Raw genomic sequence first — 17406 nt, 5'->3', positions numbered from 1 at the left:
GCAAATATAACAAAAAATGTGGAATTGAATTATAATTTTTTTACATGAGGACATCGATCTGTACCTAGATGAAGTAAATGGATCAATAGTAGTTTGAAATAAATTGTGACTTTGGTACTCCAATGTTTAACTGCATGGGTATGACACTATGGGTCGTTATTTCGAGATATTGAACAAAAAAATATGGTTCAAGTCTTACAATTGTTATATAGTCATCTCTCTTCTTTCTTTTGCATGTCAGTGCTGCCCCTTGAAGCTCCAAGAAGTGCTACGGTTCAGAAAACGTCAGCGACCAGCTATGAGCTCAGATGGGTTAGTGCACCTGGTGTAGATGGTTACGTGATATCTTATGCAACAACGTTAACGAGAGACAACACCTCTAGTCGAGAAGTGCCTTTGGGCAGGACGTCCGAGCAAATCACAGGGTTACCACCGAACACAGACTTCACGTTCTATCTGTACAGTCAGAAAAACGGTCTTAGAAAACGTGCAGTTTTAACAATGGTTTCTCAAGGTATGTATATATCTCAGTACTACAGATATGATATTATCGAAATTCAAATGGGACCATTTATGGTCAAACCTTTCACTTCGGATATATATTCAAAGTCTGCAGGAGATTACTTTTGGAGCACACCTTGAGTTTTGTTGTATTAAATGAACGTTCAAGGAACACATCTCTGATAATAGGTCATAATCAGCCTATTTATTTCTGATCTGCATAATTATATTAATGTATTAGACAACATTACGGTTACAAAATTGAAAAAAAAAATGCATTAGGTCCTCCAGTTAATATTGTAAACAACGGTTTCTCTTAATTTGTTTTTCGTCTGTTCCTTACAACGTATTTTAAATATCGTTGTAGAGAAGCTGTAGGGTATTAAATACGATGGATGATGCATCGTCCAATTACGATGGTAGGTATATCACATCGAATGTTTTATTATATTCAGATTCTTCATTCATAAGTTTTCATTAAATTCAACGGAGATTCTGAAAAACCTCAATTTTCTTCTTTCAAGGTTCGCCTGACACTACTCCGCCAACTGTGCTCTGTCCGTCTGATATCATCCGAACGATTCCACTGGGAAGTACATTTGCAATGGTATCAGTGCCAATCCCTACTGTTACCGATGACTCCGGAATCTTCTTCTTCGTTAGTTCAAACGTACCAACTACAAATCAGTTCCCTCTTGGAAATACACCGGTCACATTTACCTACCGTGATCTCGCCTTCAATCAAGCTTCATGCACATTGTCAATCTTCGTGTCAATAAGTAAGAAAGAAACTGCTACATGATTTTTTTAATTGGTGAAGGTATAAATGCATGGTAATCAACAGACAGGGTTCGTGGGGGTAGCCAATATTGGCGTCCACATTGCATGTTTAAACAGCGAAATGTTTCTGGTTTCCAATCAAGATAGAACTTGACAATAAAAAGGAAAACATAATGTTGTTAAACATCTACACATGATTACTTGACCCTAACTAAACTGTACCCCTAAGACAAACTCTTTACAAGGTCGATAATAATAATCATGACATCAAGAGAGGTAGTAACCCCCCTTTTTCGCCCAAGCTAAACACGCCCATACACACCCTTACATACTCGTACGCGCATAAACCCCACACTCCCTCACATACACACCTTTATGCGCACTGGCACAAGTAAAAACACGAGCGCCCACATGCACATTGTACTCACATACCATAGACAAATAAATACAAGTGATGTCACAATGACCTTAATCATCAGTAGATGTGAACCGAGCTGCTCAGAAGTTGTAGCCTTACTAGTATTAATAGAGCTACGAACTGGTATATCTTTTGCGAAAAGATGATTGATTTATCATCCCTACTAATTTGATCCTGACAAATTAGTAAGGGTAGACCCACTAGTTTGCAGGGTTATCATATTAGTCAATCTTCGAAAATACCGCCAAATACATGTCTGTAGATTGATATTGTGAGCGTATTACTAGTATTTTGATTTGCTCCAAGCGAAGTTTAAATATTCATATCGATAGCATAACGTCTTTTTATAGAAACCTTCTCAACAATCATAACACTTTATATAATTTACAATCATTGATATTGCGTCAAGCGTGGTTCTCGTCCGAAAGTTTTTATTTTTATTTCATTTTTTTCATTTGTTTATATCATTTTATTAATGTATTTTTTGGGGGGTGGGGCTTTATAAATGTGTGAAGATGGTCATTTTAGTACAAACGAAAACGGCTTACCATGGGCACCATGGGGAGACTACTCATGCAGCTGGGAATTGATGTACGTGACATCAGATAGTGCCCCCACCCTCGCCAAGCAATAACTTTACAACAGTGTCAATAGAAACGCGAGGGGGCGAAGCGACATGGTTAAAAGATTTAGAATTCCAACTGTTTAAGAATTTATTTTAGAGCCATTATATGTTACCAATATAACCCCCAGGTAATCGCTTAATTACAATACAAGGAGAGGGGCCTGTCAACCAAAAAAGTGGTCTAAGATTTCCCCTCTCAATGCGTTTTCATTATCCATACGCCAGTTTGCGTAGCGACCGAGCGCGAAAATAAATAAGACACAAAATACGAGAGGTCTCACTTTTCATAATTTTCAACCAAAGAAAATCGAATTTTTAGTAGTATTCTAAGGGTCACATAAATCCCATAACGCCACAAATATGAAAACGGGTACATATTCAAGAGGGTTCAAATTGCTTTTCGCTGTCATTAATAGTGATTGACTGTTAATAAACTTCACAAGCCATGATTTTCTAACAATAACCCGACGAGTCCTGAAATGACTGTCATATTGAAAGAGGGCGTTTTGATGAGAGGGTACTCTGTAGGAGGGGGAGCGATAAGGGAATCAGCGACGCCATTTTGTCAATGAATAATGATAATAGAGTATAGCTTTTGCGATCCGACATTCTCTTTTAATGCTCGTATTGCATAATTCCTCCGTTTTCCTTCCTCTTTCCCTTTTCACCTTTTTATTTAATTACTTAGAAATTTTAGGGATACGGCTCCTCCTGCAGCGCGCCCGGTATCGCTGCGGCTTTATTGGACATCTTTTATAACGCACAATGTAATCACGTTACTGGCTTAGCGAGTGCAAATGATACAGAGCGGAAATCGTCTTTATTTGATGATGGACACGATTAGAATTTGATATCACGTAGTGATACTGAATGTCAAATGAAATTTTAATATCCTCGACACGATGGATGTCGCCTTGTATATGCGAACAAATGTTTGTTTCATGATTGTAGGTATACATCTTGATCTCAATCACACAGATGTCATACGCATGATATTTTTTCTATCGGGGGTTGTTTCATAAAACTTGTGATATTAACAAATTTGCAATAACAGTTTAAAGCTACTAAAATCATTCAGTTTGATTGGCTGATAGTAAACTTGTTATAGAAATTGTGCATTTGTTATCAAAACATTTTTTTTAAGACACAGCGCCCTAATCTAGTTTCGGCACAATGACTTGTCCATTATTTATGTTAAAATAGTTAATTGACAATGTCCAAAGTTAAACAACATCAGCAACAACAAATACCTATTATTTACATCACATTATTTTTTTTATTCTCATCCCTTTTTATCATAAGTTTCCAAACATCTAATGGACGAATAAGCATCTGCGAATGTTCAGAGGACAAATGGAACCTTACGTGTATTTCATTTAAGCATTAATGAGTACTACTTGACTTACATTATATATATATATATATATATATATATATATATATATATATATATATATATATATATATATATATGACAATGCAAGATATCTGTTCATATTATCCCTTCAACGTCATGTACTATTACTAATAAAAAAGGAATTAAAACAGTCAAGGGAATGGAAATATATGGAGAGATCAAAAAGATTCAGAATGACAAATATATCTATAAATACAAGAATATTACAATATTCATTTTCACAAAACAGTAGTGGAGCATTATGTAGGTCCTCGCATTTTGTATCTTCTAGCAGTAATTCTACGCTGAGCATTTGTATAGTGTGAATTTGTAGGATTAATTGCAGTACTATATGCAATCAATCCTTCTCGTTCTTTCGGGTGTAGTAGAGTATTTTCGTAATAGAGCATTTTCGTACTTAGTACTTCGCACTAATAATAGTAATAACAATAATACAGTATATGCAATTTATTAGGCGCCATATCCATCTCGTTAAAGATGCTCAAGGCACACAAGTGAAGGGGAGCAAACAGAATGGAATAACAAAAACAATCTTTGAAAACACGAGGAATACTTTGTGCAGTACCGAAAAACTAGTGCACCATGCTGCATTGCCTACCGTAAGTAATACCGATGTTACATGTTTATGCACATATTAAAGGTAAAAGTGTCCTTGTGCAGGTAAAAACTAATGCCTTTTCCATCTAATGATGTGAGCTCCGAGGTACTTGTCATTATCACCAGCCGGAAGGTTGACAGCATGATGAGTAGAGTGGGTGACATATTTCACCTAGTTGGTCACTCTCGGGACGTCGCACTTCGATTGATTGAAAGATATCTGCCACAGCATGGCCTCCCAATCTGTTGGTAGAGTAGACAATCGTCGCCAAACATCCGAACCTCAGACTTGACGCAGCTAGGAAGATCATTTATATAGGCCAAGAAACGAAATGGGGCAAGTACAATCCCTTGAGATACGCCTGAGATGATATTAACTGGAAGAGAGGTAGTTCCTTCAAGCACGGTATGTTGGACACGATTTTTAAGGAAGGCTCTGATCCAACAAAGGAAATTTCCTTGGATGCCATAGAAGGCTTGTTTTTTATGCGGTTCTTTATCAAATGCCTTTAAAAACTGTAATAGTACGGTATTTATCTGCTGTTTGATGTCGATCCCTAAATATGGTACTCATTTAGGGTCGGCGCTAAAATTAAAGGTAGCTTAGTAATGGAATTGTTATTTCTAAAGCTATTCTTGATTAATCAACTCTAGATTTATCAACTCTAGATATAGGTTTAAAATGATTTCAGTGTAATCCACCTTTTAACATTCCACCGTCCACCATCATTCTTTTAGCCAAATTGATTTACATCGGAATAGGATGGCACTTTTCAGTGTGTCCATTAGAGCTTTTCTGTAAGACCCCTTGAGCAATAATTCTATCACATTCCCAAAGGTCTGGCACAAAAATATCCACCACGCAAGCATTGACACTGCATAGTGGACATTTAAGCCGTTTACTGTCAAAATGCTCAATATGGCGAAAGGAACCCCAGTTAGCGCAAACCAACCAACATTTACAAGTGTAACGAACAGCGCCCTCTTAATTGACCTGATCTTTACTAGGATGCCTTGTCCTTGTGGAAGATCAGGGGCTCCAACTAATTCCTGGGCGTGGATCTTCTGGGCATGTCGATACGAGATAGTCAATAACCAGACGTACACAAATATAATCACGGCACTTGGTAAGAGCACAGCATTTAGCATGAACGCAAATGCTGAGAATTCTCCCATTGTCTTTACATCGATGTAACACATGCCTGCCTCTGTCTGCAATATCTCAGAATCGGAGATATTTGATAAAGAAATCATCATTGTTGTAAGCAATATCGTCCCAATCGTGCAAACCCATACCTTAAAATTGCTTATCCACGTCCCATATCTGTAAGGCATGATGATGGACAAAAGACGATTTAGATGCTGGAGCACGTGTAGTTGGATACTGCATGAAGCAAATATCTGTGCAATCCAACCGCTTACGCTGCAGAAAAAGTCTCTGAAACCCCAGGAGTGGCTGACTATTATGGGGACCATGAATCCATAGCTCACTGCGAAAAGGGCATCGCAAAATGCTTTAACCTGTAATATTATTTTGCTTGCCGTTGGAATGTCCGTGAGCGATCGAATCGTCTTGAAGTGGGCTGCATTGAGACTGATTGATAGTACTGAGGTTACGGCAATGAGAATGGCATACACAACTGTTGCGTAGAAAGGAGCGATTTCATCAGAGCCAGAGACGGTTGTTTCGTTCTTGCAAGAGTCGTTCCAATTATCCATCTTTGATTATTGTCTCGGTGAAATTAATTTATAGAAACAATTTCAGTAGGGCTGAGTTCACATCTTGCATAGTTTATATTGTTGCCAAACTTAAGAGCTGGATATCCACCGAGAGATAATGTCATTCCCGGCCAAAAGTAAACAAAAGTTGTTGTATGTGGACAGATTCAAAACAAATCTAGGTCCTAAAGTGCTATGGATGAATGAATTTTTAGTGTGTTTCCAAGATGTTTTAGACATTGGAAGTCATATCTGATAAAAAACTATGCATTTTATGTCAAGAGTAAATCTTCCCTACATAGCGTATGCTCACCTTGGTACAGAAATAAAATCAGTATTCTAATGTTCTTATCGTTGCCCAGTTTATATATTCCATTTCTCCTTTCGGCAATAATTTGCCTGCTCTTTGTAGAAAGATAGACGGTTCACCCTCTGTAAGTCAAACGTACCAATTAGGCAGAACGAATGAGCCAAGATTAGGAATGATGGGCGGATGTAATAACTGTCTACCTTACAAAAGCAATGACATGTACTGACACAGCAATGAAGATAGCCCTTCTATCGCCTGTCATTTAACCCAGCGGCGTAACAGGGGTCGGTGGCCAGGGGGGGCAAGAGCCAAACATTTCCCGGTCATATCATGGAACAGGCAATGGCGTCATAAGGCAAAAATTTTGAGGGGGCGGTATGGCGTATCGGGCAAATATATATATAAATATAAGCGAGCGAGCGAAGCGAGCGAGCAAAATTTTTTGACATTTTTATTGCAAAAATCCAATTTTGTGATAGATTTTGACATAATGTTAAAAAGATGATATCATATTTCACCCTCCTCTCCTTTTTTCTCTCTTTTTTGTACGCCACCGTGAACAGGATTTTTGTTATGATTGTGAGCATCAGGGCGAAGCTCTATATGCTCGAGGGGGCCGAGTATGGCGCTTCTGGCAAGAAGTAGCATAATATAGGTCCCGAGCGAGCGAAGCGAGCGAGATAAAAAAAATCACCTTTTCATGAGAATCTAACATGACGATAGATTTAAACGTGATATGCAGAAAAATATAATACACTTTCCTTTCTTTCCTCATTTTTTTGTTTGGTTGTAGAACTTTTGGGGGCCATGGTCCAAACTCATCCATATAACAGTGCTTTATGGGTGGGGTCCAGGGCAGAGCCCCGGAACCTCTTGATATCAAAGCCATTTTAAACCTTACAGATGGCCACTTATTTTAATCAAATTGCGTGTATATTTATATAGCTTTAACACAACACATAAATTCAATACAGTTGTGTATCGTAATCATCCAAATATTGTGAGGGGCACACCATAGCAAATGTGGGAAAATTTGTAAAAAGTCGCCAGCGAGCGAAGCGAGCCAGAAAAAAAATGGCCTGTTAAAATGAAATTCTAATTATGTGATAGATTTTTGTCTCACCTGCATAGCAGAGTGAGACTATAGGCGCCGCTTTTCCGACGGCGACGGCGGCGGCGGCGGCGGCGGCGGCGACGGCGGCGTCAACACCAAATCTTAACCTGAGGTTAAGTTTTTGAAATGACAGCATAACTTAGAAAGTATATGGACCTAGTTCATGAAACTTGGCCATAAGGTTAATCAAGTATTACTGAACATCCTGCCTGAGTTTCATGTCACATGACCATGGTCAATGGTCATTTAGGGTCAATGAACTTAGACCATGTTGGGGGAATCAACATCAAAATCTTAACCTAAGGTTAAGTTTTTGAAATGTCATCATAACTTAGAAAATATATGGACCTAGTTCATGAAACTTATACATAAGGTTAATCAAGTATCACTGAACATCCTGCATGAGTTTCACTTCACATGACCAAGGTCAATGGTCATTTAGGGTCAATGAACTTTGGCCGAATTGGGGGTATCTGTAGATTTACCATCATAACTTTAAAAGTTTATGGATCTGATTCATGAAACTTGGACATAATAGTAATCAAGTATTACTGAACATCCTGTGCAAGTTTCAGGTCACATGATCAAGGTCAAAGGTCATTTAGGGTCAATGAACTTTGGTCAAATTGGGGTATTTGTTGAATTACCGCCATAACTTTGAAAGTGTGTTGGTCTAGTTCATAAAACTTAGACATAAGAGTAATGAAGTATCACTGAACATCCTTTGCGCATTTTAGGTCACATGACCAAGGTCAAAGGTCAATGAACTTTGGCCTAATGGGGGTATCTGTTGAATTACCATCATAACTTGGAAAGTTGATGGATCTTTCTCTTGAAACTTGGACATAAGAGTAATCAAGTATCACTGAACATCCTGTACGAGTTTCAGGTCACATGATCAAGGTCAAAGGTCATGTAAGGTCAATGAACTTTGGCCACGTTGGGGGTATTTGTTGAATTACCATCATATCTCTATAAGTGTATGGGTCTAGTTCATAAAACGTAGAAATAAGAGTAACCAAGTATCACTGAACATCTTGTGCGAGTTATAGTAGTTTTCAAAATCAGCACTGCTGCTATATTGAATCGCGTGATGCAGGTGAGACGGCCAGAGGCATTCATCTTGTTACATCATTATAGCAAATATCATGTCATATATTTTTTGTCATTCATCTCATTTCGCTGCCTCCTTTATTTTCTTTTATTTCCCCTTGGCTGTGGAACCACCCCGCGGTACGCCAGTGCTTCAACGTAAAGCTTAATGCAGGAAGGGTCCATATAGGGGCCCGTTATAGAACCCATTAAAGGTTACAGATGAAGAGCCGCGGTCTTGACTCTTGGACAGAGCCTTTGGAGATTTAGCAAGTTTATGATAGACTTTAATACGACATTATGCTATATACCATCCATTTTTCTTCCCGCTCGTTATCTCAATCCCCGGCAGCCCGGTAGCTAGTGTACGTTATCTTGTCCCTATTCTTTATTTTCCAATTTAGATTTTGGATAATTCCATTCTGCCTTTATTTCCCGCTTTTGTTTGCCTTTTTTTCATCTTTAATTTATTTCCCTGTCTTATTAATCATGCTAATGTATTTGAATATCGGGGCGATTGTTCTTTCTCACTTGTTCTTTTTTCCTTCCTTTTCCGTTATCTTTCCTTTTTCCCTTTTTTATGTTTTTTCTTAGTTTTCTTTTCCCTTTTCCTTTCCCTTTCCCATTTTTTCTTTCCTTTCCCTTTCCCTTCCCTCCCCCCTTTTTTTTTCTTTTTCCCGTTTTTTTTTTATTTTCCCGGTGAGCTCCGCCAGGGGGGGCAGCTTGCCCCCCCTGCCCCCCCGCCTGTTACGCCACTGATTTAACCAATCGTATATATTTTTTTGAAAATGAGAAATAATGCAACTCTGTGTTAATAATGATATTGGTTATAAGAACCACTACAACCTCTTGTTCCATATGAATACCAGACCTAATTCTCAGTACGCTATCGTGGCCATATGATGAGTAAACATCCGTACTCTCACAGGCATGCCTACACTTCAATTCAATATTGGAATTATTTATTTACCAACATATCTAATCATACCAAAAATGAATCATCCAATGGTTGTTTTACATCATGGTCCCGACATGAGAATCAACACTAGCAAAATATTTTAAGATATAAGAAAACCCCCTATGATATGACTATTGCAGAAACAATATCATTCATTATTTTTATCAAATGCTTTTTTGAATTTTGACTTCAATACTGAACTGAAAGTGGATTTTTTGCCATCATTCGCTGCGAAAAATACTTTTCTGCTATTTTCGAACCTGTCAATAACTAAACTCTTGCACTATTCTGCAGCGTCAATGGATACGATACCCCCAGTCGTCAGCTGTCCGCCGGACGTCACCGTGACAGTTCAACTTGGATCAACGCAATCTGAGGTGATTAATGTGGGAGAGCCCAACGTTAGTGACAACTCTGGAGTTGTTGTACTGGTCAGCTCAACCTTGCCTGCCGAAAGTAGATTTCCGATTGGAACGACTGCCGTGAATTTCACCTACAGAGATCCAGCAAACAACCAGGCATCCTGTTCTTTATTGGTCAATGTGGTAGAAGGTAAAATATTTGAAAAGTTTGGGTAAGCAAGAATTCTATGCGAGAAAATGGCTGTTCAGATTTCCATGCCGTATCTGCAATTATATAATGTTGTGCTGTAAACATATTCAGCCTATACATCCTCATTCATAATATGATTGGGATGTTGGAATCAGACATATAAACACCGTCTCATTTCAAAAAGATTTGTTATATAGATATTAAATTTACAATTTGTATAACAGGTTTGATATCATCCAATCAAATCGAATGATTTCACCAGCTCTAAACTTCTATTTCGAACTTGTTATTATTATTAAGAGTTTTACAAAACGTAATCCCGATCTTTCTGGTATTTCATTGTAACAAAGATTATTGCACGAGACACTTGTATTTACGCCAAACTTATTGATGGATTATTGATGAATTTATGCATGGACCTACTACTTTAGGTCCATGGTTGATGGACGACTTAATTTTTCTTTCTAAGACCTCTTTCGAAAACATTGGCCCGAATTCACAAAGGTGGTTTTGAAAACCCACGGTTGAGTCCATGGTTTATGCAGATTTCCTGTATAAATTACGCTAAATTTAGCGCGTATCGGGCGCGTGTATAAAGAATGTCCAATGCTGATGCGCGCTTTTGTCACAGTGCGCCAATTTGACGCCTGTTACCATGGTTAGATACGCTATTTTATTCATTAGTCCACTGTTTGAAATGTGGACTCATTATTCAAAACGGTGGACTCATGAATAAAATAGCATGGATAACCATGGCGACAGGCGTCAATTTGGCGCACTGTGACAAAAGCGCGCATCGACATTGGACATTTTTTGATATACGCGGTAAAATAAGCGTAATTTATACTGGAAATCTGCATAAACCATGGACTCAACCGTGGGTTTTTAAAACCACCTTTGTGAATTCGGGCCAATATGTAATCAATTTTTATAGCCTTGAGTTAATATTAAAAGAGGCTGATAATACATAGTGAAATTTACATTAAGCATATTATTTGCAGCTATACCTGATATTTGCCTATGCTTTGGAGATTGGCCCCAACCTAATATTTGTACACTTAGTATAAATTTGTATGTATGTGTATGTATATTTATTTTTCTCTCTTTTTCTAATATTTACCCATACCCTAATTTTAGCTGTTATTTATCATTTCACATACTCATTTTAAGATATATTATATGTATAAGTTACGTACCTGTTACGATTACATCGAAACTGTACATTAAGTTGTATACTACTGCCCTGCATTGGCAGTAATGCGTCATGACCTGGGCCTATCTTGATCTTTATTATGTTTTGTATTGACATTGTAAATTTCTTTCCTTTATTGTGATTTCAGTAAAGTGATATCAAATCAAAATTACGTTGGCCAACTAAAATGTGCTTTACTGTACTGTTCCCTACTAACAGGTTGAAAGTCACCATCCAAATATATCATGTGCACAAATCAAATTTTCCATGCCCAGTAGTCGGGAATCAAGAAAGAGATGGCCCTTGACTCGTATTCTTCTAAGGCACGGGTTTGTGAGAAAATCTTTCACTTCTCTATCTTTTCTTTCAATTTTCAGTCGATACTATACCGCCCGTCGTTATATGTCCAGGGACGTTTGTTGCAACAATCCCTGCAGGAGCATCCAGCGGGATAATAAGCTTACCCAGTGCAACTGCAAACGATGTCGGCGGTAGTGTCACACTTGTCAGTACCCAGCCAAATCCTACAAACCCGTTTCCACTAGGGACAACCAATGTGTCGTATACTTTCCGTGATCAGTTTGGAAATCGGGCATCTTGTTCGTTTGATGTCGTTGTATCCACTGGTAGGATTAATTAATTACATTTGTTAAATATGGTTGATAAACAATTTACGATGCCTTGGTCGGTTTTTGCTGTACTCCATAATTTGTAAGCCTATTCAGGCACGGATCCAGGGGGGGGGGGGGGGTCGGAAAGTACCAGTGTACTCCGTAAAATTTGGTAGAAAAAAAACAAGTCGCACCATGTCAAAAATAGGTTTTCGCTTGTTTGTCAAGCTTTTCGGAAGACAAAAATTTCTTTTCATTTTTGAGTGAGCACAACCAACCGGTTGATAATTAATACTTCCATGATTTTAGTTTGATATCGTTCCATAGTCACATTATAATCAAATCCAAACAATAACAGCAATGATTATATATTACTTTGTTCTTGATCTAAAGGTATAGAAATACATCTGGAATGGATGCAGAGAAATTGACATAATCTCTGCATATATCCTTTCATTCTGGCGTCGAATATTTGACATGGAAAATCTAATGAGATTTTTTTTTTTCACAGGAACCACAGAAACTGGTGTTACTGTCACCTCTGTCACAGAGAATTCCATCTCAGTGTCCTGGCCTCAGGTTCCAGGAAATTTGATTTATCAGATCTTGTACAGCGACTCCGATAGGACCCAGATAAACATTACGATGACAGAAAGCATAACATTGACAGACCTTCTCGAGGGCACATCATACAACATCACCGTTTTAGGTTTCGACAGTTCAGGAAGAGTGGATGTTGGTTCCGTTATTGCGACTACAGGTAAAATTGACACGTTGAAGAAGGTCGAATTGACAAGACTTTATCATAAAGCTTTGTTGTAGCGCCCTTCGAATATTTGCCATTTCACATTTCTATGAAAAGTGTGCGAGTCTGAATATGGCAAGGTTCATCATTCACTGGGTATTAACAGACCATCTATTATTGGCTAAACTAACGAACCCCTTTAGCGACTATCGTACAAATCGATTTGAAGCTTTTGAACCTTAACTACCTTGAGACCTGTCATCCCTTTTGACCGAAGGACTAATGGGCCTTTGGATTTTTTTCTTTAATGAAGTGCACAAATAGTTGCCAAAGCATTTTTTGCATTTCTTTTTATTTCAATTTAAGACAAAAGAGCACTGGTAATTAAAAGCCTTTCCTCACGGGCATTAATACCGTGGCCGGGATCGAACCCCCGACTTTCATGTGTCTAGTCGGATACTATGAGGCGCCGAATGTACCATTATTATATAGAACAATTATTTGTTATATAATCATTATTTATTAAATAATAACTATTATTTATATATAATTTACATTTTATTTGTAAATAACTACTATTATATAAAATATCATTTCTAATTATTTATATATAATTCCAAGTAATACTTCATTATTTGTAAATAATAATAGTTCGACATTCCATTATTTATAAATAATGATTATTTGTTTTTCATTATTTATAAATAATGATTATTTGTTTTTCATTATTTATAAATAATGATTATTTGTTTTTCATTATTTATAAATAATGATTATTTGTTTTTCATTATTTATAAATAATGATTATTTGTTTTTCATTATTTATAAATAATGATTATTTGTTTTTCATTATTTACAAATAATGATTATTTGTTTTTCATTATTTATAAATAATGATTATTTGTTTTTCATTATTTATAAATAATTTGTTGAGTTTTCCATTATTTATAAATAATGATTATTTGTTAAATAATGAAAACGTCTACTTCATTATTTATAAATAATTTTTTCGAGTGCACCATTATTCTCATTATTTATAAATAATTATTATTTAATGTTCGAGTTTTCCATTATTTATAAATAAAGATTATTTGTTAAATAATGAAATATCTACTTCATTATTTATAAATAATAATTTTGTTTCAATATCCCATTATTTATAAATAATCATTATTTATAAACAATTTTTACAGTTTGCCATTATATACAAATAATCATTATTTATATACAAATAACCATTATTTATTAAATAATGCCATTATTTATTAAATAATGCCATTATTTATTAAATAATGCCATTATTTATTAAATAATGGAAAACTCGCTATAACATGCAAATGTGGGACCGCCCATGATATGAATATTCATGATGCGATTTCCTTTTTCGTGATTTTTCTTCACAAATTTTTGTCCATTTCCTCTTCATAATGACATTTCTTGAAGCAATTTTCTAGGGATATGGTCTGATTGTAATATTCTTCATTTTCTATATAACTTCGTCTTCGTAGAAATATCAAAAAGTGTAATTTTATACGATTTTTCCTACAGTTCACAATCCCCATAGGCGCGCGTGTACGGTAGGGACAACCGGTGAATCGACGGAGTGCTCTTCATCGAAATACTACGTTGGTTGGTCCCCGGAAGTGGCGGGCGGAATTTAGCCCGAATCCTCGATGGAAGTCGATCAAGTGCATATGAGCTGAGAGAGTGAAATATCAGTGTACTTGTACAGGCCCTTCTACTTTTTATAAATATTTCTTGTTGCTTTTTTTGTTAAGTTAATTTTTCCTGGTGTAGAGATAAGTTTCAGTTCTAATAATGCACTTCAAATACATTTTGGAGTGTCTGTTTGAGGCGTTTGAGGCGATTTCACCCTGGCCCCAAAATGCTCGCAACGACAATACGGGGGCATGATGACCCCTAAATTTTTAAAAACTTATTTTTCTATTGAAAATTATCACAAAATTCACCAAAAGTGTGCACGAAAGCCTTCGTATTTCACTTTTAAAACTCTGAAAAGTGCCCAAATGACAAGCTTGGTCGCTTCGCTGTGTCGCTTTCAACTTGAGAACGTTTACGCGACTGCTCCCCCCCCCCCCCCCCTCCTCCGAAAGAAATTCTGTATACGGCCATGCTCTAAAGAGCCTGGCACATTGATTTATGTATACTTTCATTTTCATTATTTTTATCTCATTATCAACATGGCCTTACGCAGAATTTTTTCCAGGGGGGCCGGGGCCGGAGCATGACGCGCGTAAACTTTCTCAAAAAAATCTTGAAAGCGAGACAGCCACGGGACCATGCAAGCCCAAATGACAAGCTTGGTCGCTTCGCTGTGTCGCTTTCAACTTGAGAACGTTTACTCGTCTGCTTCCCCCCCCCCCCCCCCCTCCTCCGAAAGAAATTCTGTATACGGCCATGCTCTAAAGAGCCTGGCACATTGATTTATGTATACTTCATTTTCATTATTTTTATCTCATTATCATCATGGCCTTACGCAGAATTTTTTCCGGGGGGGGGGGGGGGGGGGGGGTGGGGGAGCAGGACGCGCGTAAACTTTCTCATAAAAATCTTGAGAAAGCGAAGCGACCAAGCTTGTCATTTGAGCTTGGTCGCGTCGCTGTCTCGCTTTCAAGATTTTTTTGAGAAACTTTACGCGCGTCCTAGCTGCCCCCCCCCCCCCCCCCGGTAAAAATTCTGTGTAAGGCCATGATGATAATGAGATAAAAATAATGAAAATGAAAGTATACATAAATCAATGTGCCAGGCTCTTTAGAGCATGGCCGTATACAGAATTTCTTTCGGAGGAGGGGGGGGGGGGGGGAGCAGTCGCGTAAACGTTCTCAAGTTGAAAGCGACACAGCGAAGCGACCAAGCTTGTCATTTGGGCACTTTTCGGAGTTTTAAAAGTGAAATACGAAGGCTTTCGTGCACACTTTTGGTGAATTTTGTGATAATTTTCAATAGAAAAATAAGTTTTTAAAAATTTAGGGGTCATCATGCCCCCGTATTGTCGTTGCGAGCATTTTGGGGCCAGGGTGAAATCGCCTCAAACGCCTCAAACAGACACTCCAAAATGTATTTGAAGTGCATTATTAGAACTGAAACTTATCTCTACACCAGGAAAAATTAACTTAACAAAAAAAGCAACAAGAAATATTTATAAAAAGTAGAAGGGCCTGTACAAGTACACTGATATTTCACTCTCTCAGCTCATATGCACTTGATCGACTTCCATCGAGGATTCGGGCTAAATTCCGCCCGCCACTTCCGGGGACCAACCAACGTAGTATTTCGATGAAGAGCACTCCGTCGATTCACCGGTTGTCCCTACCGTACACGCGCGCCTATGGGGATTGTGAACTGTAGGAAAAATCGTATAAAATTACACTTTTTGATATTTCTACGAAGACGAAGTTATATAGAAAATGAAGAATATTACAATCAGACCATATCCCTAGAAAATTGCTTCAAGAAATGTCATTATGAAGAGGAAATGGACAAAAATTTGTGAAGAAAAATCACGAAAAAGGAAATCGCATCATGAATATTCATATCATGGGCGGTCCCACATTTGCATGTTATAGCGAGTTTTCCATTATTTAATAAATAATGGCATTATTTAATAAATAATGGCATTATTTAATAAATAATGGCATTATTTAATAAATAATGGTTATTTGTATATAAATAATGATTATTTGTATATAATGGCAAACTGTAAAAATTGTTTATAAATAATGATTATTTATAAATAATGGGATATTGAAACAAAATTATTATTTATAAATAATGAAGTAGATATTTCATTATTTAACAAATAATCTTTATTTATAAATAATGGAAAACTCGAACATTAAATAATGATTATTTATAAATAATGAGAATAATGGTGCACTCGAAAAAATTATTTATAAATAATGAAGTAGACGTTTTCATTATTTAACAAATAATCATTATTTATAAATAATGGAAAACTCAACAAATTATTTATAAATAATGAAAAACAAATAATCATTATTTATAAATAATGAAAAACAAATAATCATTATTTGTAAATAATGAAAAACAAATAATCATTATTTATAAATAATGAAAAACAAATAATCATTATTTATAAATAATGAAAAACAAATAATCATTATTTATAAATAATGAAAAACAAATAATCATTATTTATAAATAATGAAAAACAAATAATCATTATTTATAAATAATGAAAAACAAATAATCATTATTTATAAATAATGGAATGTCGAACTATTATTATTTACAAATAATGAAGTATTACTTGGAATTATATATAAATAATTAGAAATGATATTTTATATAATAGTAGTTATTTACAAATAAAATGTAAATTATATATAAATAATAGTTATTATTTAATAAATAATGATTATATAACAAATAATTGTTCTATATAATAATGGTACATTCGGCGCCTCATAGGATACTGTTGAATACGTCTTCCATTGTCAGTTTTGATGCAAATAATGAGCAATGCATACCTTCCTCAGTTTAATCTGCTTTTGGATATATATAATATCTTGACGCTGCTGACATGTTCATTTTCTTTCACAGCTATGATGACAAGTCTTACAGCATGTAGCAGTGGACCTTGTAAAAACCTTGGGACGTGTATCAATGTTCAACAAAATAGTTATGCATGCATTTGTAAAGAAGGCTACGTTGGAGACCAATGTGAATTATGTACGTATTTGTTTGGAATACTATTTTTTTATAGAAAAGAACGGTATACATGACTGTATAGA

The 17406-nt window shown here is 36.3% G+C and overlaps 1 protein-coding gene across 1 annotated transcript in view; it reads left to right on the top strand.

Moving 5' to 3' along the window:
* LOC129269616 (hyalin-like) overlaps nt 1–17406 on the top strand; it is a 56061-nt gene that overhangs the window by 8227 nt on the left and 30428 nt on the right. The window contains exons 8-13 of the mRNA XM_064105756.1: nt 242–514; nt 1026–1280; nt 9826–10083; nt 11653–11901; nt 12398–12646; nt 17216–17344. Coding sequence (XP_063961826.1) covers nt 242–514; nt 1026–1280; nt 9826–10083; nt 11653–11901; nt 12398–12646; nt 17216–17344 — 1413 coding nt within the window. The remainder of the gene's footprint in view (nt 1–241; nt 515–1025; nt 1281–9825; nt 10084–11652; nt 11902–12397; nt 12647–17215; nt 17345–17406) is intronic.

Source organism: Lytechinus pictus, chromosome 10, assembly GCF_037042905.1.
Source record: "Lytechinus pictus isolate F3 Inbred chromosome 10, Lp3.0, whole genome shotgun sequence".
NCBI classification, from domain to species: Eukaryota; Metazoa; Echinodermata; class Echinoidea; order Temnopleuroida; family Toxopneustidae; genus Lytechinus; species Lytechinus pictus.
This window is presented reverse-complemented; position numbering and strand designations above follow the sequence as displayed.